Raw genomic sequence first — 22,921 nt, forward strand, 5'->3', positions numbered from 1 at the left:
AATTTTTGAAAATATTTTTAAAAATCAAAGATAAAATAAAAATAAAGGAGAACTTATTTGAAAAAAAAATTTAAAAATTAGCGTAAAAGTGAAAATAAAAAAATTTGGTCACGTAGGCCGCCATGTCAACAATGCGGCCGGTTGCCTTGCATTACGTGGCATACACGTGGACATGCATCCACGCGAGAAGTCACGGAGGTGATCCGTGCGCTAGCGGATCTAATGGTCCAGATCTCCTTCCGTGCGCACATATGACCCAGATATGTTTATTCTCCAAGTGCGATCGAATTGTTAGATTTAATCAGATCATGCGGTGCAGATTAATTTTTCAAATAAGAATGAGCTAACAGTGAAGAGTGAGCCATGTGTTCCTACACAGATGACTCAGATCGACGCGAAGAAGGTATATAAGCATCGCATCCCAGAAAATCCTAACCCTAGCCGCACATGTCCTCACTAAAGAAAAAGAAAAAGGGTGATCGGAAGGAAAATCGACCGTCATCACTGCCGCACCAGAGCCACCACTGACACCGGGGAGATAAGTTTTTTCCCCTTTTGCTTTAGAATTTGATTTTAAGCCTCCCCACACTCATATTGGGGCCAAAAAGCCAAAAGAGAAGCATAAAACTGAGAGCGGAGCTCGGTTGAGTTGCCGTGGCGAAGCAACCCCGATCCCGTTTCCTGTTCCCTTTAATCTTTCGACCATTGTGGCCATAACCCTTTTCTGGTGTAGGTTGACCGAAGAGAATCCTCGGTCATGAGAGAGAAACGATGGAGCTGCCAAATCAGAAACACCCGAAGAGAATCCTCGGTCGTGAGAGAGAAACGATCGAGCTGCCAAATCAGAAACACCCCCCCCCCTCCCCAGTTACCAGTAATGCTTCGATTTTTCTCTTTTACAGCCAATAGAGGTCGCATAATGCCTTTTTTTTTTACAGATTTTAAAAAAAACCGAAAAAAATTGGCTATTGCGAATGGCGAAGCTGGCACCAAAGCACAGTGGTGCCATTGTGCCGAAACCTTAAATCGGTCGAAAAATTTAAAAATGCTTATTATTGGCCTTTTTGGAGTATTTTGTGATACGTGACGTGTGCTTTTGATTTCACATAAAAAATCCAAGAAATTCGAGAACCGCTAGGAAGTGCAATGATAAAGGCGGTGCTTTGAATACTAACCCGAGTAAGAATCCCTCACCATTTTCTCCCGATATAACCAATTTAAATTTAATAAATGATTAATAGTGCATTTGTAAATATTAAAAATTCCTAATTAATTAAATATAGGTAATCAGTGGAGTCGGTAACTGGTCAGTGTATAACTGTTTTGCTTATTTACTTCCTATACTGCCTATATTGCTTATTATTATATCGTGTGCTTTAAATTATTGATTTTAATTGCTTTCTTGTTTATTGATTACTTAACCGTTATTCTCATCTGTTTACTAACTTGAAATAAATGCCCTAATCACATTTTCTTAATTGTTAAAATATAAATTTGTATTGTCTGTTTGTCGTTCTATTAATATACAAATATGAAATGGTTGTGTGTAATTGGTGGCTAATTGATGATGTGAATATGTATATAAAAAAGCTTATTGAGTATTATGAAAAAGAGTATACGGACCCAGTACATAGGACAAACCCTACCGTAGATATTATCTCAGTTAAAAATTTTAGAAGTCCCACACCGAAAGGGATTGAAAAGTATAGTTCATGCTCATACCGGGCGGGGTATTGAGACAATAGTATGTTTGATACCCATTATCGGACGGGGTATTGAGGCAATAGTATGTTTGATACCCATTATCGGACGGACTATAGGGATGACCGGTTAATTGATAAATTCCTATGGACCTCAGAGGCAGTAGTAAGTAGGTAACAAAATAACGTTTACTGTTGTTGTTCCTTTTAAAGTGTAATAAATTGCTATCTTGATTGGTTTCATAAATCGGATTTGAAAATTTAAAAGGGTTGGTATGAAATTTACGTTTTTACATTAAATGAATTTACTTAAAAGGAAAAATGGCTCCATTAGTTGTTTTATAATTTTTACCAATATTTTATTTTCCGTATCGGTATTAAGTGTCAACATTCTTACTAAGCTAATATAACTCATTATCCTTATTTAACAATTTTAAATCAGAAAGACTAAGATTTAAATCTTGAACAATAAGAAAGTTTCGACTAAAAGTTGACTCCCGTATCCCATCAGAGTTGCCCAGCAGAGGTTGAATCTATAAGATTTTAGTTACATTTCTATTCCTGTTATTTTAAATTCCTAAAAAGAACATCTCTGTAGCCTTATTGGGCATTCGAATTATTATGAAATGAATGTAAACCCTAAACTCTTAATTGCTTCCGCTATTATTTTATCACTTCAATATTTTCTTTTTTACTAAGTATTGGGCCTTTTCATGAAAATGCTAGCATTCAAGGAAGAATATAAGATAGTTCATAATTTATGTGTTTATTTGACTTAATTTTAAATAATATTCATTCAATTCATTTTCACTCTTAATCTCTAAAAAAGTCACTAACTTTATATGAGAAATAAAAATCATTTCCAATTATATTCCAAATACCAAAACTCATAACTTCAACAAAAACTTCCATTATAATTTGTTCCAAAGGAAAAAGAGGTAGCTTAGGGATGGAATGATTTCCATTAAATATATTTGTCATAATATCTTTGCTTTAAGATATTTAAGTGAAAAAAATTAAAAAATTTGCTTTGATACCAATTGTTAGCTCAAATATTTAAGTCAACTCAAGAAGGGAGGTAAATTGGGTCTTTTAAAATTTAAATAACTTGAAAAACAAGTAAGCATAAAAAGAATTAATCAAACAAGTAAAAATTGATCCACAATTAGTAAGCTAAATATAATATAAAAATTAAAAGAATATGAAAGAGATATTGTAAAGACCTAGAACTTAAGGAAATGAAAATATTGAATTAAGTACCTATAAGTGAAAGCAATTTAGAGTTTAGGGTTTATATTCCTTACACAATAAATCGTGATGCCCAATAGGGCTACGAGAATGCCCATTTTAGGGAGTTTCAGCAATGAAATAAATAAATAAAAGAAAACGCAACTAAAGATCCTATGGAGTTAACCTATGCTGGGCAACTCTAATTGGATGCGAGAGATAGTTTTTATTCGCAACCTTCTTGTGGCTTAGGATTTGAATCTTAGTCTTCCTGATCTAAAATAATTAAATAAGAGAAATGAGCTATCTTAACCTAATAAGAATATCACACTTAACAATATGAAAAATCAAAGGTTGGAAAAAATCGTCAAACAACCAATGGAGCCATTATTTCTTTTTAAATCTATTCGTTTAACTTAAAAACCGTTAGTTCATACGTACATTTATGAGTTTTAAAAACTAACCAATAAAGATAATAACATGAATATCATTTTTATTATAGATTCAAAAGAACAATAAAAATAAACTTACTTTCTTACTTGCTTACTAGTAGATTTGGGGTTCCACAGGGACATCCTCCTGCGCGTGAACCTAATATCTGATTTATTAATCAACCAATCGTCCCTATACCCTACTTGATAATGGGCGCCAAACATACTACCACCTTGATACCTCGTTCGGTATGAGGGTGATCTATACATCTAAATCCCGTTCGATTAAGTTAACGTCTACGGTAGAATTTTTCTATGTACCCGGTCCCTATACCCATACCCAGGGTACCCAATAAGTCCTTTAGCATACATATTCACATCATTCACCAACCACAAATCACACGCAACCAACTCATTCCATATTTATAGAAAAATAAAGAGATAATTATGCGAGTAGTATAAATTAATAGATCAATAACTAAGGGAGACATGATCAAAGAATTTATTACAAACCAATCAACAGATGAGGAAAACACAAGTAGATAAATTAAATAAACGAGAAAGCGATTAAAATCAATAAATTAACGCACATGATATAACAGTAAGCATTATAGGTTGTATAAGAGAAAATAAATAACAAGTTATGACAAATATACACTAACTGGTTCTGACTCCACTAGTGAACTATAATTAATTTACAAATTTCTATTTTTTCACAAAACAAACCGTTTATTGATTATTAGAATTTAATTTACCATAACAGTAGAAAATAGTGAGAGATTCTTATCTCAAATCGGTGCTTGAAACACCGTTCGTTTCACAGCACCTCCTGATGGTTCTCGGATTTTCAATATTTTTCCTGCAGAAATAAAAAATACGCATCACATATCCACAAATACCCATAAAAAGGCAATATAAGTGTTTTTAATATTGTTTGGCTGGTTTGGGGTTCTGGCATAACGGCGCCACCGTGCTTCGGTGCCGGCACCACTGCCCACAGCGGTGGCTCGTCTCAACCTGGTCATTTTCAGCCAGTTTTGGTTGGTTTTAGCCAGTTTTACGTGGAAAACTATGAAAAACAAGGTTGGGGAGCCTCTATCAGTCGAAAAAACGGAAAACCAAGATCCTACTAGTGGAGGGGTCTCTCGATGCAGCAGTTCTGCTATTCCTCTTTTACGGTTGAGACTTTTCTTTTGCCACAGAAAAGAAACGAAGAACATGAAGGTCAAAAAATCAAGGAAAATGGGAAACGGAAAGGGATTCGACGGAGGGGGTTTCAGGATGAGGTTGTTGTAGTTTGGCCAAGCTCTGCTCCTTTTTTAAGCTTATTCGTCAGCCTTTCAGATTCAATTTGGAGGTGGAGAGGTTCAGAATTCAATTTCCAGTAGAAGAGAGAAAAATATTACCTTTTTGGTGTTAGCGGTGGCTCTGGTGTAGCGTCAACGATGGCTGGTCTCCTTCTCCGGAGTCTGGTTTACTTTCTGATTGCTTATCTTCTTCTTCTCCAACCACCCTTTTTGCGGCTATGGTTTGGGTTCTCAGTGAAGAGGAGTTTAAATACTCATCTTCATTAAATCTGGGCCGTCTGTTCGAGGCAACGTGGTCCATCCTCAGTCGTTGGATCTCTTTTATTTGGAAAATTAATTTGGACCGCACGATCTAATCAAATCAAGCCATTCGATCGCGCCCTAAGAGCAAAAACATCTTGATCATCTCTGCGCGCAGGATACGATTTGGGCCGTTGGATCCATGGCACGCATATCGCTCGTGTGGCCTCCTGTGTTGACACGTGTCCATGTGTCTACCACATGACAGATAGGGACTGGCCGAGTTGCAGACATGGCGGTCCACATGGCAGTACTTTTGCAAATTCTATTTTACCTCGATTTTTTAGATTTCTTTTCAAATACATTCTCCATTATTTCTATTTTCGCCGTGATTTTTTAAAAATTTCAAAATGCTTTTAAAACCCAATTTTCATTAAAAAAAATCATAAAATTTAAAATTAAATTATTCTAAATTTATTTTTGTTAAAAATATTAAATTATCGCGGGTTAAATTTTGGAATTCAGGTGTTACAACTCCCCCCCTTTAAGAAAACATTTGGTCCCTCAAATTTGCTATTCTCTCACTAGTCAAACAGTTAGGGGTATCGGGCTTTGAAGACCAATTCTAACTCCAAAATAGCCTCGTCCTTCGAGTGATTCTGCTATAAGACCTCGACGAAGGGGATTTCGGTCAAAAATCCCTAACGATACCTCCTCATATGATAGATCCTCATCGAGTAAAATTAGCTCTAATGAGATAAGATATGTCAGATATCTGGGTTGTACCTACGTAGTATAGACACATGAAATATATTATGAACTCTAGATAGCTCTGGAAGTAGTGCTAGTCTGTACGCAGATGTACCAACCTTGTCGAAGATCTCAAATGATCTAAAGAACAATGGAGTTTAAGTTTTCATTCTTTTCAAACCTGCTGATACCCTTAAAGAGGGTGACCTTAAGAAACACTTGATTGTTTTTCTCAAATTCAAAATCTCTCATTTTGGTATCTGCATAACTCTTTTGCATACTCTGGAATATTTGGATGTTCTTCCTAATTTTAGCTATCTTAGCTGTGGTCTCATCTACAAGATCTGAACCAATTAATTTCCTATCATCCAGCTCTTCCCAACAGATCAGCAATCTACAGGGTCGACCATACAATTCCTCATATAGAGCCATACTGATATTTTCTTGATAACTGTTATTGTAGGTGAACTCTATAAGAGCTACGTGATCATCCAAATGTTTTCCGAAATCTAGAACACAAGCTCTGAGCATATCCTCTAGTGTAGGAATGGTTCGTTCTGATTGTTCATCTGTTTGAGGGTATAATGTTGTGTTGAAGGATAATTTTATTCCCATTGCTTCCTGAAGACTTGACCAAAATCGAGAGTTGAACCTAGGATCCCTGTCAGATACCATTGTCACTGGAATTTCATGTAGCATGACTATCTCTCAGATATAAATTCTTGCTAGCCTGTCTAAGAGATCGGTCATTCTGATGGCTATGAAATGAGAGAACTTGGTGAGTAGGTCAATTATTACCCCGAATACATCAAGCTCCATCGTGCCTTAGGTAACCCTATTACAAAATCTATAGTGATATGTTCCCATTTCTACTCCAGGATTACTAATAGCTGGAGTAGCCCGGTTGGAGGTTGAAACTCTGCCATAACCAGCTGACATATAAGGCACTTAGACAACAAAATCAACAATTTTTCTTTTGATCCTACTCCACCAGAATCGGGGTTGCATGCGTTGATATATCTTAGTACTTCCGGTATGCATGTTGAATTTTGAACTACGGGTCTCTGTCATAATATCCTTTTTTAGTTCACTGTCATCTGGGATACACACCCTGTCTTGAAACCTAATTAACCCATCGGGAGAGACTTGAAATTCTAGATTTATACCATGTTCTGTATCTTTTCTTAGAGATATTAGGATTGAATTAGTCAATTGGACTTCATTTATTCGTTAAATCAGTTCGGGTTGAATAACTAGATGGACTAGACACATAACCCTTTTTAAATCTTGAAGCCATATCTTTTGTACAGCCTCTACTACCCTGTATTTAAAAACCATTAAGTAAGCCAACATACCTGCACTTTTCATATTGAGTGCGTCGGCCACTACTTTGCCATTGCTTGGGTGATACAAAATCTTACGATCGTAGTCCTTGAGTAGCTTTATCCAATAGTTCTGATGCATGTTGAGATCATTTTTGGTCAATATATGATTTAAGCTCTTATGATCTGTATAAATCTCAAAAGTTTCTCTACACAAGTAGTGACGCCAAGTTTTCAAGGCATGGATAATAGCGACAAGTTCCAAGTAATGGGTGGAAAAATTTTTTTTATGACTTTTCAACTGTCTAGACTCATAAGCTATGACCATTTCATACTGCATCAGAACACAGTCCTACTCTAGGTAGGAAGGATCACTATATACTGTGTATCCATTTGTCCTACTTGGCAGAGCTAAAATAAGTGCGGTAATCAATTGCTTCTTGAGTTTCGTAAATCTCCTTTCAAAGTTTTGATTTTACTTAATCTTGACGTTCTTCTTCTTAAGCCGGGTCAAGGGAGCGACTAGACTTGGAAATCCAGCGTCAAACCTGCAGTAATGACCTGTCATCCCCAAAAAATTACGAATTTCCATAATTGAAGTCAATTTCTCCTAACCCAGTATTGCCTCAACCTTTTCAGGATTTACTGACGCCCCATCCTTTGATATTATGTGCCCTACGAAAGTCGTCGGCTGGAGACAAAACTCACACTTGCTTAATTTTACATACAACTTCTTTTCTCTAAGAACTTGTAAAACTTAAGTCAGGTGCTAAGCGTTTTCCTCTCTGCTCTATGAAAAGACAAAGATATCAGCAATAAATAATATAACAAATTGATTCAAAAACTGCCTAAAAATTCTATTCATCAAATCTATAAAAATGGCTGGCACATTAGTTAGCCCAAATGATATGACTAGGAACTGATAGTGTCCGTACCGGGCTTTGAAGTCCGTCTTGGGAATGTCATCTACCTTTAAGACTTGTTAGTAACCTGAATGCAAGTCAATCCTGGAGAAAACCTAGGCTCCTTGTAACTGATTGAAAAGATCATCGAGGGGTACTTCTTCTTGATAATGTGTTCAATCTACTATAGTCAATACACAACCTCCGGTTCCCGTACCCTTTTCTTGCAAACGTTACTTCAGCGGCTCAAGGAGATATAATATGTAAGATAAACTCACTATCTTATAATTCTTCGATATGTTTCCTCCGTTCTTCTATTTTCATATAACTCATATGGTAAGAGGAAACTAAAATGAGCTAGGTGTCAAGCTGAAGATCTATGGTAATTAAACTTCCATATCTACTGGTAATCTGGGTAGTTCATTAACAAATACATTAAGAAATTCTCGGACTACAAAAATAACTTAAATGCAAATTTTTTTCTTATGTTTGCCTAATGTGGAAAGGAACAAATGAGTTAAAGCATCATATAGGCAATGTAGTTACCATGAGAGAATAATATCTAAAATTTTAATTTATTTGTGAATAACTCTCCGTTAAAAAGATTGTATAAAAACTTATTATAAAAATAATCAATAGTGGCGTGATACGCTGATAACCAATTCATCCCAGAATTACATAAAAATTCCCTGTGTCTTGTGCTATTAGGTCTACACTCAGTTTTTGACTATATATTTTTATGATAAAAGCTTTGTATATGAAATCTCCTAATAGTGTCCCATTTTCAGGAGTAGACACAAACAACACAGGATCAAGATTTTTAAGTAACATATTCAAATTTTTTGCAAAAGCATGCGAAACAAAAGAATGTGAAGCACTAGTATTAATTAAAATAAGTGCAAGGTGATTGCAGATAGTACATATATCCTGTATCATGTTCGGGTTGGCTTCAGCATCCTGCTGGGTGTGGGTGTAGGCTCTGCACTGGATTGAAAGTTTGACCTGATTCTGATTTCGCGAGCACTCTTTCGTATAGTATTTGGTATTTTCACATATGCGGCAGATATTGTTGAGGCGATAACAAGGTCAGTCCTCATGATCCTTGCCACAATGCTGACAAGTCCTACCGTGTCCTATTACCAGGGCGTGAAAAGGAGCTTGCGGTGTGAAATAAAGGGTCTTTAATTGCTAACATGTTGGAGGAAAGATGCAAAGGCTCCTCTCTATTAACTGTGCGTTGGCCAAAACTAATGAGTAGGTACTGAGCTCAAATATATACAATTATTGCCTGATCTCAAGATGGAGGCCCTATTCAAACTTTTTTGCCCTTCTGCCTTCGTGCATCATTCTTTCCAGAGATACTCAACCACTGTTATGTCACCTTGGATCAGGTGTGCAAACTCCATTTTCTTCATATGCCGAAGATGCTTTGGGAGGTACTCTGCATTGAATGCTATAAGAAACTATTCCTAAATGATTAGAATGGGTAGGGTAGTCTGCTTCAACTGCCACCAGCTTTCTGCTTCACCGACGGGCATATAGGTGGCAAGTACGACCTTCTGTTTGGAAACCACCCCAAGAGTCATAAAGATCTTCTTTGTTTCTGCTAACTAGTACTCTACCTCTTCGAATGAGGATGTTCCTGCAAAAGTAGGTGGATTGAGTCTTTTGTGCATCTCAATATAGCCTGAATCCATCATGGGCGAAACTGAGTCCCATTAAAGTGGGACTAATTTATGCTGGGTAAGGGCAGGGTGGTCTTGTGACGGCACCTAGATGTGTGGTGGGGGCACTGGATTATACTATGATAGTGCCAGATGATACGATGGAGGAGCAGGGCTGTATTAGGGAGGCCCTGAATCTTCTTGTTGCAGGGATAGCTCATACTATAGTAGTGGTAGAGTGTCAGACAGCTCCCTCATGTCTTCTTAGGCTTGCTAGGAAGAGATAAGTATCTCTGGCATTTAGAAGAGTCGATTGACATCATCTCAAAGCTACCCATCCTGGGCTGCTCATTTTAATGGAGGTCTTTCTCTCCTCATATCCTTGTACCTGTATTTTACAAGAAAGGGTTGAGTGTCGGGTTGTATTTGAATGATTTAAATCTTTATGCAAGGAATGGTTCCAAAAAATGCAACTTTGATACCAACTGTAAAGGCCAAAAACTTAAAGAAATGAAAATATTGAATTAAGTAACAATAAGCATAACCGATTTAGAGTATAGAGATTAGATTCCTTACATAATAAATCGAGTTGCCCAATAGAGCTGCAAGAATACCCCTTTTAAGGAGTTTCAGCAATAAAATAAATAAATAAAAGAAAATACAACTAAAGACACTATGGAGTTAACCTCTATTGGGAAACTATGATTGGATACGGTAGGCGACTTTTATTCGTAACTTTCTTACGGTTTAGGATCTGGATCTTGATATTCATGATATAAAATAGTTAGATAAGGGGAATCAGCTACACTAGTATAGTAAGAATATCACAATTAACCCCGATATAGAAAATAAAAGGTTGGTAAAAATAGTCAAACAACCAATGAAGCTACTATTTCTTTTTAAGTCAATTTGTTTAACGTAAAAATTGTTATTTCATACTTATTTTTATGAGTTTCCAAAACCAATCTATGAAGACAATAACTCGAACAACAGTTTTATTATAGATTCAAAAGAAAATAACAATAAACTTACCTCCTTACCTACTTATCAGTACCTTTGAGGGTCCATACGGATATCCCCCTATACGTGAACCTAATATCCAATTTATCAACAAACTGGCTATTCCCATACCTCGTTCGGTAATAGACGCCAAACATACCACCACTTCAATACCCCGTCCGGTTTGAGGGTGATATATACTTTCCAACCCCTTCTGATATGAGACTTTTTAGTCCCGTTTGACTGAGGTAACATCTACAGTAGGATTTTCCTATGCATTGGGTCTGTACACCCATGACCAGGGTACTCAATAAGTCCTTTAACATATATATTCACATAATTCACCAACCACTAATCACACCAAACCAACTCACGCCATATTTACAGAAAAATAAAGTGATAATTACACGAGAAATATAAATTAATAGGTTAACAAGTATGAGAGACATGATCAAGGAATTTATTACAAACCAATCAATAGATGAGGACAACATGGGTAGATAAAATAAATAAATGAGAAAGTGATTAAAATCAATAAATTAAAGCACACGATATAATAGTAAGCATTCTAGGTAGTATTGTATAAAATAAACAACAAGCTAGGACAAATATACAATGACCGATTCTGACTCCACTGGGGGTCTGTAATTAATTTAGAAATTTCTATTTTTTTACAAAACAAAATATTTATTAATTATTAGATTTAATTTACCATAATGGGAGAAAATGGTGAGATATTCTTGCCTCATATCAGTGTTCAAAATACCATTCTTTTCACTACGCCTTCTAACGGTTCCAGAGTTTCTTGGTATTTCTTGCAGAAAAAAAAAATATGCGTCACATATACAAAAATACCCCAAAAAGGAAAAGATAAGTGCTTTTAAACTTTTTTGACCGGTGTAGGCTTCCAGCACGACAACGACGTCGTGCTCTAGCATCGACTCTACCGCCCACAACTGGTTTCCTCTCGGTTTGTCAGTTTTAGACCGATTTTGGTCAGGTTTAGATGGAAACCTACGAAAAATAAGGTTAGGGAGCTTTTGTCAGCCGAAAAAGGAAAAAATCGAGACCCTATCGGTGGAGGGGTCTCTCGGTGCGGCGACTGCACTGTTCCTCTTTTGCAGTCAGAGTTTTTCTTCAACTAACCTACACCAGAAAGAAATGAGGAAGATGATGATCATAAAATCAAGAAAAACCAAAAACGAGAAGGTGGTAGTCGGAGGGGGTTTTGGGTTATGGTCGTGACAGTTCGGCCGAGCTCTGCTCTAATTTTTTAGTTCATCCGTCGGCCTTTCGACTCCGAATTCAATTCTGAACGGAAGAGAGAAAAGGTTTACATTTTCGACATCAGTGGTTTCTCCTGTGTACCCACGATGGTGGTTGGTCTCTTTCTCTAGCGTCTGGTTCACTTTCTGTCCACCTTTCTTCTTCTTTGATCACTCTTCTAGCGGCTAGGGTAAGGGTTCCCTGCGAAAAGGAGTTTAAATACTCCTCTTTGTTAAATATGATCCGTTCGTTTCAGGTGACATGACTGATCCTCAGCCGTTAGATTTCTCTTATGTGGATAATTAATCTAGGTCACATGATCTGATCAATTTTAGCCATTCGACCACGCCTAAAGAGAAAATGCATGTGGATCGTCCGTGTGCTCAGGATGCGATATGAACCATTGGATCCACTAGCTTGTTAATCGGTCACGTTGATATGTGTCCACGTGAAAATACTTTCGAAAATTTTATTTTTACCTCAGTTTTTCATATTTCTTTTCAAATAGGTGCTCTCTTATTTTCACTTTGGCTCTAATTTTTAAAAATATTTCCAAATACATCAAAAATACAAATTTCATCAAAAATTCCTAAAAAAAAAATTAAATTTTTTTAAATTTATTTTTCTTACGAATATTAAATTATCCGGGACTAAAATTTTAGGCCTGGGGTTTACAGATATTACAAACTTTATTTAAAGAAAGTTTGCCACCAATTCTTTGCATACTTAAACAAGCTAGTTAAGCTTTCGAAGAACTTTAACAAATCTCTTATAGGAGCATAGGTTAATATTAAATCCCTCTGATGAACCCCTTCTCGCTTTTCGTTTGATGTGATTTTTTGGTTATTGTATTCACAATCTTTTTCTGTATAGCTTAGCCGAAGAAAGAATTTGAACCGAGAAGGAGGACTGACAGAGCTGCCGCACCCGAAGGTTCTCCCCCCCGCTGGTAGGTTCAATTTTTGTGATTTTCTAGCATACCGGGGCACTCCTAACAAATTTTTCTGTAGGGATACGTGTAAAATTGGCCAAAACCATCCAATTTGATGTGAACTGCCACCGTGGACAATAGAGCCGATGTTGAAACAAGATGGTGCTGCTGTGCCATAACCACAAAATTGGCCGAAAAGAGTTTTAGAAACTTATTTTGAATTTTTAGGGTATTTTTAGATATTTGACGAGTGTTTTGGATTGTACAAAAATAATTCAGAAAACCCAGTATCCGTTAGGGGGCGTAGTAGATAGCTCGATGGCTCAAAATATCGATCCGGATAAAGATCATTCACCTTATTCTCTGTTACGATTAGTTGAGGTTTAACAGTGTATAATTTCGTATTTTTATGAAAAATTTAAAAAATCTAAAAATAATTACAGATTACTAGTGAAGTAAGAATCAGTTAGTTCATAATTATCTTGATTTCTTATTTATTTTTCTCTACTATCCTACTTGCTTAATTTTCATATCGTACAAGTTCTTAATTTATAGTTCAATAGTTTTATCAACTTATCTGGTTATTTTGATTATATACCGTTAGTATGAATGTAGTTTAATTGATTTGTAAATGTGATATGAGATATTGGTATGCATTTGTTTCTTGTTGTTGATGAAAATCTATATGTGAAGGACTTACTAGTTAGCCACGAAAAGATTGGACGGACCCGGTACATAGAAAACCCTACCGTAAATATTACCTTAGTCGGATGGAGTTGGGAAGTCCCTTACCAGAAAAGTTTGGGAGATATAGTTTATCCTTATACCGGACGGAAAATCGAAACGATGAAATGTTTGGCGCCCATTACTGGATGGGGTATGGGGATGATCGGTTAATTATAAAATTTTATATTGGGTTCACGAGTAGGGGGGACATCCCTATTGACCCCCAGGGGTACCAGTCCGCAGATAAGAAATAAAAGTTATTCTCTTATTCTCTCATGCATAAAAGTGAAAAGTGGAATGGAAGTGGGCATTCATTACTTTTTTTTTGGAAAACTCGTTACAGTAAATATCAAACAAACGTTTTCAAGTTTAAAGGTATTCAAATAAAGTAAATGTTTCATTAGTTGTTTTTCTGATTTTGACCAATCTTCAGTTTTTTGTATCTGTGATTAGTGTGATATTCTTTCTGAATCAGTATAGTTCACTTTTTCATTAATCATTTCAGATCAAGGGGATCGAGATCTAGATCTCGACTAGTAAGAAGGTTGTCAATAGTTCACCGTCCGGACTCCCTTCAAGTGCTAGTGAAAGTTGTTCTATGGTACTTTTGTATTCGTTCGTCTTCTTTGCATTTTTTTAATTAATGTTTATCTTTTAGAATGAATATTCTCGTAACCTTATTGAGTATTTTAAATTATTGTGTAAAGAATGTAAACACTAACTTTATTAATCGGTTCCACATTTAAATTATAAATTAATTTTCTTTAAGATTCTAGACCTTTATATATACAGATATATAATATATTTAATTATATATATACATATATAATTATATATATTTTATCTTTTCTTTTTTATTTATTTATTTATTATTATATACAATAAAGTATAGAAAAAATAGATAATTTGATAAAATATATAACTATATCATACTATCATAGGAAACAAAAATAGATACTATTATCATACATTAATACACAATCTTTTCAAACATTATATAATTTTGACATTTCTATACTATGTATTTATCATATAATATCATACATTAATAAATTATTTTGAAAGTTATCCAAAGGGACCTTAGAGGAAAAGAAAATGAGGACATTAAAGAGGAAAAAAATCAAAATATTAAAGAATAAATAAATAAGAGAATTAAAAGAGAAAACAAAATCAAGATATAAGGGTAAATTGCACCCTCCATAATTACTTGTCTACTTCTTTTTCTTATATATGACTATAATATTTAATATAGTATTTTAATTAATAATAAAAAAAAAAAAAAAAAAAAAGAACCAATAGCTTATAAAATGTACTTTAGCTTGTATGATTCTCTTTTGATATATAGAGGGGGAAAATTAAAAAATAATTCAATAACTTGATCATTTGATTCTTAAATTTATTGGGAAATTAATGAAATTAATTGTTCATAACTTTATTTGAAGTTTTCCTCTTTGTATTAATATAATTTAATTTTTATATTAATAAAACTTAATTATCTGAGTTTAATTTTAATGATATTAACATAATTAGTAGTAGTACTAATTCAAGAAAACAGGAGCCACATGAACCACAAACGAATGTAGACACGAATTTCCCACAGGCTTTTATGTTATAAATAATAAACACTGGCACTCCTCATGCCGCAAAAACCTTAAAAAAAAAAAAAAAATGTAGTTGGAAAAGTTCAAAGGAGGACACGTGGCATTCTGGGTGCATAGAATAATATACGAAACGACCTCATACAACCAAAGCTCAAACACATGTAGCCACGAGCTGAGACAGTCAACGACTCAGGCCGCAGATAATTTGCCTATTTTGCATCATCTCATTCCTTAGAAATTAAAAAATAATAATTAATTAATTTAATTTTTAAGAGGAAGATTAATCATTATCTTCTTAGAAAAACAAAAACAATCGCGGCATGAAGCGTGGAGATTTGCAAGTCTTATCTCCTCCCGTTTACTTTTTATTTTCATGGTTTAATAATCGATTTTTCAATTAGTCTATAATTATACACATAATTTTTTAATAAAAATTTGTACAATTAAATAATTAATTTATAAGTTAATAATAATATAATAAATTTTTATAAAAAAATACATCCAGTAATACAATCAATGTCTAAATATAAAAAAAAATATATATTTAATTTAAATAATTACGCAAATAATGGACTAACCATTTCTTTTTATTCAAAATGAAAGTGAAAGAAATATAACCATACTAATTTCTACCTTAAGAAATATATTTTTTTTATTTTCTTATTGGTTTTGTCAAAGATAGAGAATAATCAAATCATCATTTAAAACCATAATGTAACGTCAACAATTCTCTATATAAAGAGCTTTCTCTTGTTATCAACTTCAACAATCATCAACACCGTACATAACTCCCACCAACGACGACGACGACGAAGACTAAAGTCATCGTCGATGGCGGCAATTTCCACCACTTCACTCCTCTTCAAAACACTTTTCGTCTTCTTCGTCCTCATCTCCATTTTCACACCCGGAGCTCTTTCAGATCCCACTAACCCAGAATGTCAAGAAGAAGCCAACGACTCCTGCATCGACAAGGACAGAGCTCAAACCCTAAAAATAATCGCTATCTTCTCCATCCTTGTTACCAGCGTGATCGGCGTCTGCGCCCCCCTCTTCAGCCGCTCAATTCCGGCACTCAGCCCTAACCGAAACCTCTTCATCATCGTCAAAAGTTTCGCCGCCGGCATCATTCTAGCCACCGGGTTCATGCATGTGTTGCCGGATTCTTTCGATATGTTATGGTCGCCTTGCTTGCCGGAGAATCCCTGGCACAAATTTCCGTTTACTGGGTTCGTGGCGATGTTATCGGCGATTGTGACGCTGATGATTGATTCCATGGCCACCAGCTTTTATAGCAAGAAGAACAGTACTGAAATCCTGCCGGAGGGGAATAGCGACGGCGGCGAGGGTGTGAACAGGGGTGATGTGGAGATGGCGGCAGCTGGTTTTGGGCATTCTCACGGTCACAATCATGGGCCCAAGGGCGATGAAATTAGTGTTGGTTCTAAAGAATTGCTGCGTTACCGCGTTATTGCCATGGTAAGTATCTTTCTTCGTCAATGTTGGTTTTCCTGATATACACATATATGCTATTTATAAAGACCCACATATCCGGTCAAAACATACATAACTATGGAAACTAGATCAGCCGCAAATAAACCAAAATAAATTAATAAAATTTATTATTTATTGTAAATATTTACAAACATATTAATTAAAATTATTAAATATATAATTAAATGTTTAGATATGTATATATAATTATTATTTTTAAAAGAAAACTAAAAATTTTAGTCGATTTTTTTATTTTTAACTGATCTAATTAAAAAAACTAAATAAACCAGCTATTCTTCTTTATGGGTTCAAAGTTTTTAATTGTTCTAATTTTGGTGACTAAATCTTAGTTAGTATATATGTTTTTGAATTAAATAAATATTTTTTAATAATTAAATTTTCTTAATTAAAATAATTATAATAGTTAAAAATATGATTTTAGATTTTTTTAATAAAAAAGAGATTAATAAAGATCATAATTACTTTTTTGGGATCATTTTAGGATCAGAAAAGATATTTTACTTTTAAACTTAAATATATAGTTTAAATTAATGTGAAACATTTTGATTATCATTTAATTTTTATTAAATTATATAATAACATAGCTTACTAATTTATGATTAAAATAACGTAATCTGGAGTTAACAAAGATTAAGTTCTAAACGTGTCTAAGTCAAACTCCCACTTAGTTGGTAGTAGAATATAGAAATATTTTCTGGCACAGAATTATTATTGTGTTGGTCATGCACGGCACAAGTACATCTATAATTTCTTTATATCTTAACAATAAGTAAAAGTAATTATTTCTAAGAAGTACATACACACACACACATATATATATATATATATATAATTCATGAACAACAATATATACACTATATATATATATATGTAGGTGTTGGCGGTCAAGCTTGATTATAAGGATAACGATGGTACATATATATATTGGAAATTTTGTTTTCTTTTGCGATTTGATTTAGTTTAAACGTTCATCTAATTATTATTATTATTATTTTTATTATCATAAATGTTAAACTGAAAGATAGTCAACTGTTATGTGAAATATGAATTTAAAAATGAAAATGTATTTTTCATTTGGTTTTGAAGATAAGATATAATTATTGTTTAAAAACGATGTCGTTTTCGGGATTGGTTGAATTTTAAAAACACGGATATGTAGAGTAAATTAATTAAATATTTATTTGTAGTAATTATATTTAAAAAATATTAATTACTTAGATTAATCATACTTGCTTAGGTACTGGAGCTGGGTATAGTGGTACACTCAGTGGTGATCGGACTTTCACTGGGAGCTTCAAACAACGTATGCACCATTAAAGGTCTGGTAGCTGCTCTCTGTTTCCATCAAATGTTTGAAGGCATGGGTCTTGGTGGCTGCATTCTCCAGGTTCAATTCTTTCTTTAAATCTAAATAAAAAAACTATATTAATTAGGAAGAAACAAAAAAGTAATTAGTATTGTGTATGTATAGGCGGAGTACAAGCTGTTGAAGAGACTTATAATGGTATTTTTCTTCTCGGTTACGACGCCGTTTGGCATAGCTTTGGGGATGGCTTTGTCAACGATGTATAAAGAAAATAGTCCGAGATCACTTATAACGGTGGGTCTGTTAAACGCCTGCTCCGCCGGACTTCTCGTCTACATGGCCCTCGTCGACCTTCTTGCCGCGGATTTCATGGGTCCTAAGTTGCAGAGAAGTATTAAGCTTCAAATCAAATCATATGCTGCCGTTTTGTTGGGTGCTGGTGGCATGTCTCTCATGGCTAAATGGGCTTAATTAATTACTCCCAGAAACTCAAATAAATTTCCTTGTTTTGTTCTAAATTTTCTTCGTTGATCAACAATGTACAACAATGTCGAGTAGCTTTTTGTTTTTTGTTAATGAATCGTACAGGTGTTCCCCTGTTTCTTAATGCAATCTCAGATTTACATATACATAAATATAAGAATGCTCTATTATGTTTACGTATATATATATATATATATCATACTCTTGTCTGAATCTCAATATAAAAAAGCGTTGCTATAAATTCCTAATTTGTTCTAGTTTTAGATACTAGTGCAAAGCCTGATGGGTAGTTTGAGTTGGGTTTAATTCGGCCCAGGGGCCACATTTTTTTAAATTCATTTATTATTATTTTTAATCATTTAATTTTTTATTATTTTAAATAGTTTTACCATTAATTTATTGATTTTGTGTCAAATATCTAACTTAATTTTTGAAAAATATTATATGTGGTACTAAATATATATATATATATATTTATAAATTAGTCTCTAAAATTTTAATTTTATTTCGAAAGGCTAACATTTATCAAGAATGTTGTTGGCCAAAAACATTTCCACTTGTGTTATTGGAGATTTTTCATGACCAAACTTTTTGAAGAAGAAATTCCAGAAAGTGTTTACTTTTCCCATTTTCACTTCCACTTGTCCCATACCATTTTCCATCCCTTCAATCTTTTTCTCCATGCAACTTGGGAACCCTCTAAGCACAAATACACATCCTTGAATACACTTCACCATTTCTCTTTTTCCATTCTTAGTGGTGAAACATAGTTTCTTCATAAGCTCTCTCTTTCCCCCCATGACGCTTCTCTCCAATGGTGGCCTTACCAATTTGGTCCCACGTGTAAGTTCTCTTTGCAGATTTTTGGAATAAAGAGATATTAAAGAAAGAGAGATGCAGGATGATGAGGAGGAAGACAATGGACAGCTATTTGACTACCTATTTTAGGGCCTGTTTTTATAGAGCAAATAAGGTATTCCAAATAAGATACAATATGTCTGGTAACAATCAGTACCAAAAATTTGATTCGGAATAATTTAATATTGTACAAAATAATAAATAAAAACAATTTAATTTTTTTAATCTTTGTTAATTTTCGAGAAATATGGATTTGGGATGAAATTAAAATTTATTTTAAAAAATATGATCAAACTATGAATAAAGAGGGGTGCATTTGAAAAAAAAAATTTAAAACAGGGGGTCAAATCTCAAATAGGAAAAATACAGGTCACGTGGAACGACCACGTCAGCAGCAATGACGAGTCAGAATGCGCCGTGTGGCAGACACACTGGCACCGGTTCCACATGGGAGCCACGCGAGCGATCCATGTGCCTAGGAGATCCAACGGTACAGATCGCATCCCGTACGCACGGACGACTCAGATCTCTTTTTTTTCAAACGCGATCAGACGGCTGAATTTGATCGTGATGGACAATCCAGATTTGCACACAGATCGACATAAACAGGCTTCGAATCAGACAGTCCTTATTGCTCCACATCAATGCGAATGAACGATTAGGATCAAGATTAGTATTTAAACCTCTCTTCAGTCGGCTCCCAAAACCCTAGCCAACACCCCTGGCCAGATAAGAAGAAGAAAGACAGCCAGAGGGAAGCTCACCCATTAGAGGGACACTATCGTCACCGGACCAGAACCACCACCGACGTCGAAAAAGGTAAAAAAAATTTTCTTTCGCTCGGAATTGAATTTCGAACCTCCCCATACCCATATTGGAGCAAAAAGAACAATGTGCGAGCCAGAAAATGCGAATGAAGCTCAACCGAGCTGTCCCAATTGCAATCCGAAAACCTCTCCGATGACTCCCTTCCCGTTTTTCGTTTTTCTCGATTTTTTTACCATCGTATTCCTCATTGTTTTCTGGTGCAGGTTAGTAAAAAAAAACTCCAACCGCAACGGAAGAACGAAGGGGCCGTCGCACCGAGAGACTCCTCCATTAGTAGGATCTCGGTTTTCTTCTTTTTCAGCCAACAAAGGCTCCCAAACCTTATTTTTCCAAGGTTTTCATGAAAAATCGGCCTAAACCGACTAAAAATGGCTAGGCCAAGAGGAACTGCCATGGCGGGCGGCGGAACCGGCAGCGCTATCATGCCGAAAGCCTAAACCAGCTGAAAAATTTCAAAAACACCTAATTTGGCCTTTTTAGGATATTTTTCGATACATGACGCGTTTTTTTTATTTTCACAGAAAAAATTCAAGAAACTCTAGAACTGTTAGAATGTGCAGTGAAAAGAACAGTATTTCGAACAATGATCTAGGGTAAGAATTTCTTACCCTTTTCCCCATTATGATAAATTAAAATTTAATAATTAATAATGGTGTATTTTTAAAAAAATTAAAAAATCTTAAAAATTAATTACAGGTCACCAGTGGAGACGGAACCAGTTAGTGTATATTTGTCTTAGCTTTGTTGTTTATTCTCTCCTATACTGCCTAAAATGCTTATTGTTACATTGTATATTTTAATTTATTGATTTTAATTACTTTCTCGTTTATTTAGTTTATCTACCGTCGTGTTGTCCTCATCCGTTGATTTGTTTGCAATAAATATTTAATTATGTCTCTCTGAATTGTTAATCTATTAATTTATACTGCTTATATAATTATCACTCTATTGTTCTGTAAAAATAGAATAAGTTAGTTGCGTGTAATTGGTGGCTAGTGAATGATGTGAATATGTATGCTAAATGGCTTATCAAGTATCATGAGTATAGGTGTACGAACCTTGTGCATGTGAAAAACTTATTGTGGACGTTAACTCAGTCGAACGGAGTTGAGAAGTCCAATACCGGAAGGGGTTGAGAGGTATAGATCACTCTCATACTAGACGAGATATCGAAGTATTGGTATCTTTGACATCCATTACCATACGAGGTATGAGAACGACTGGTTGATTAATAATTATATATTAGGTTCACGCGTAAGGGGATATCCCTATGAATCCCTAGAGATACTCATAAGCAGGTTAGAAGATAAGTTTATTACTATTATTCCTTTAAGTGCGAAATATAAATGTTATTCGGGTTATTGTTTTTATAGATCGATTTTAAAAACTCATGTGAGGATAAGTGCTTCAATCTAGTCGTACATAACTATTCTATATCTGGGTGTATTGGCGAAGTGATAAGTGTTTACCATATATAACTATTTCATGTTCAGTTGTGTGGAAAAATAGTTTAATCTGTGTGCCTTAACCGTTCTGTGTTTAGAAAGTAGCAATGTTTCAAGGTATTCATGTATGTCGTTCTATGTTTGGGTACATGGAGAACTAGCGATAAGTATCTGTGCCTATACATAACGTATGGTAATTGATTGATCCTTTATAATAATGATGAAGTATACAATTTGAATCTATTTTCTAATTTATGTTTTCATCTTCTGTTCCGTATCTATTTTGAAAAGATTATATGATATATGTTTTGTTGTGTGTTAAGAAATAATATATTGTGATTTCATAATATCGCTTATTGAGATATTTTATCTTACATCTATCACCATCCAGATACTTAAGGTACCGCTGCAGAGTGAGTGGTGATACGGAGGAAATTTCTGAAGTTAGACTCTGATATTAAAGTTATTGTTTCGTACTTTTATTTAGTAATGTAAGTAAGAAAATTTAAAGTCTCGTACATGTGTTTATGTTTTACATTTAAGTCATCTAATGCTTCTACGATTCTTTTATGATTAATAAAATTAAGTTATTTTTCTTAATTTGAGTTTACATGATTTAAATAAGTATCATCCGATTATTACCTTATAAGATGGGATAATGATTTTTAAGTTAAATGAATTTATTTAAAAAGAAATAATAGCTTAATTGGTTGTTTGACAATTTCTACTAACCTTTGATTTTCCGTATCGGTGTTAAGTGTGATATTCTTACTGGGCTAATGTAACTCATTCTTATTATTTAACCATTTCAGATCAGGAAGATCAAGATCCAGATCCTGAACAGTAAGAAGGTTGTGAATAAAAGTTGCCTCCCAAATTCCATCAGAGTTGCCCATTGGAGGTTAACCCTATAGGATTTTTAGTTATGTTTTATTTTAATTATTTATTATGTTATTTGAATTTCTTTAAAGAGACATTCACATAATTTTATTAGGTATTCTGATTTATTATGTAAGGAATGTAAACCATAAATTGTGAATTGTTTCCGCTTTTCTTTTACAAATACAATATATATTCATTTTCTGAAAGTTTCGGGTCTTTATAAATTTAGTTTTTCGTATCCTAAATCTAGAAGTTATTTACAATTTAAAAGAAAATTAAAAGCTCGAATACTAATTTAAAATAAAATATTTATGACTAAAATGTAATATTAATCATAATTCCAGAACTAAACCGAATATTTCTTCTTTTTTTTTTTACTATTTACTTTATTAACAAAGTTTTATCTTTAATTTTCTTTTTTAAATCATGTCATGTTTAGGCTTAAATTCATATTAACGTTATGCCATATATAGACAAGCCAAAACTTGCTCAAATTGAGTTGTTCGACTTGAGTAACATTGTTCAAGCTTGCCACATT

The 22,921-nt window shown here is 34.2% G+C and overlaps 1 protein-coding gene across 1 annotated transcript; it reads left to right on the plus strand.

Annotated features, from left to right (window-relative positions):
• Positions 1-15,814: 15,814 nt before the first annotated feature.
• On the plus strand, positions 15,815-18,494 carry LOC110808743 (fe(2+) transport protein 1-like). Its single transcript, XM_022034341.2, has 3 exons — positions 15,815-16,545; positions 17,819-17,968; positions 18,053-18,494. The coding sequence occupies exons 1-3, from the start codon at positions 15,898-15,900 to the stop codon at positions 18,356-18,358; spliced, it is 1,104 nt and encodes a 367-aa protein (XP_021890033.2). The 5' UTR covers positions 15,815-15,897; the 3' UTR covers positions 18,359-18,494.
• The last annotated feature ends 4,427 nt before the right edge of the window (positions 18,495-22,921 follow it).

The sequence above is a fragment of the Carica papaya genome, chromosome 2, assembly GCF_054855325.1.
Source record: "Carica papaya isolate Zhongbai chromosome 2, ASM5485532v1, whole genome shotgun sequence".
Lineage (NCBI taxonomy): Eukaryota > Viridiplantae > Streptophyta > Magnoliopsida > Brassicales > Caricaceae > Carica > Carica papaya.

What these genes read in the sequence shown, in the direction of transcription:
- LOC110808743 (XM_022034341.2), top strand. Translation starts at nt 15,898, where the DNA reads ATGGCGGCAATTTCCACCACTTCACTCCTCTTCAAAACACTTTTCGTC. An exon ending in GTTACCGCGTTATTGCCATG is followed by an intron (nt 16,546 to 17,818) that starts GTAAGTATCTTT and finishes ATACTTGCTTAG; the next exon opens with GTACTGGAGCTGGGTATAGT. An exon ending in TTGGTGGCTGCATTCTCCAG is followed by an intron (nt 17,969 to 18,052) that starts GTTCAATTCTTT and finishes GTGTATGTATAG; the next exon opens with GCGGAGTACAAGCTGTTGAA.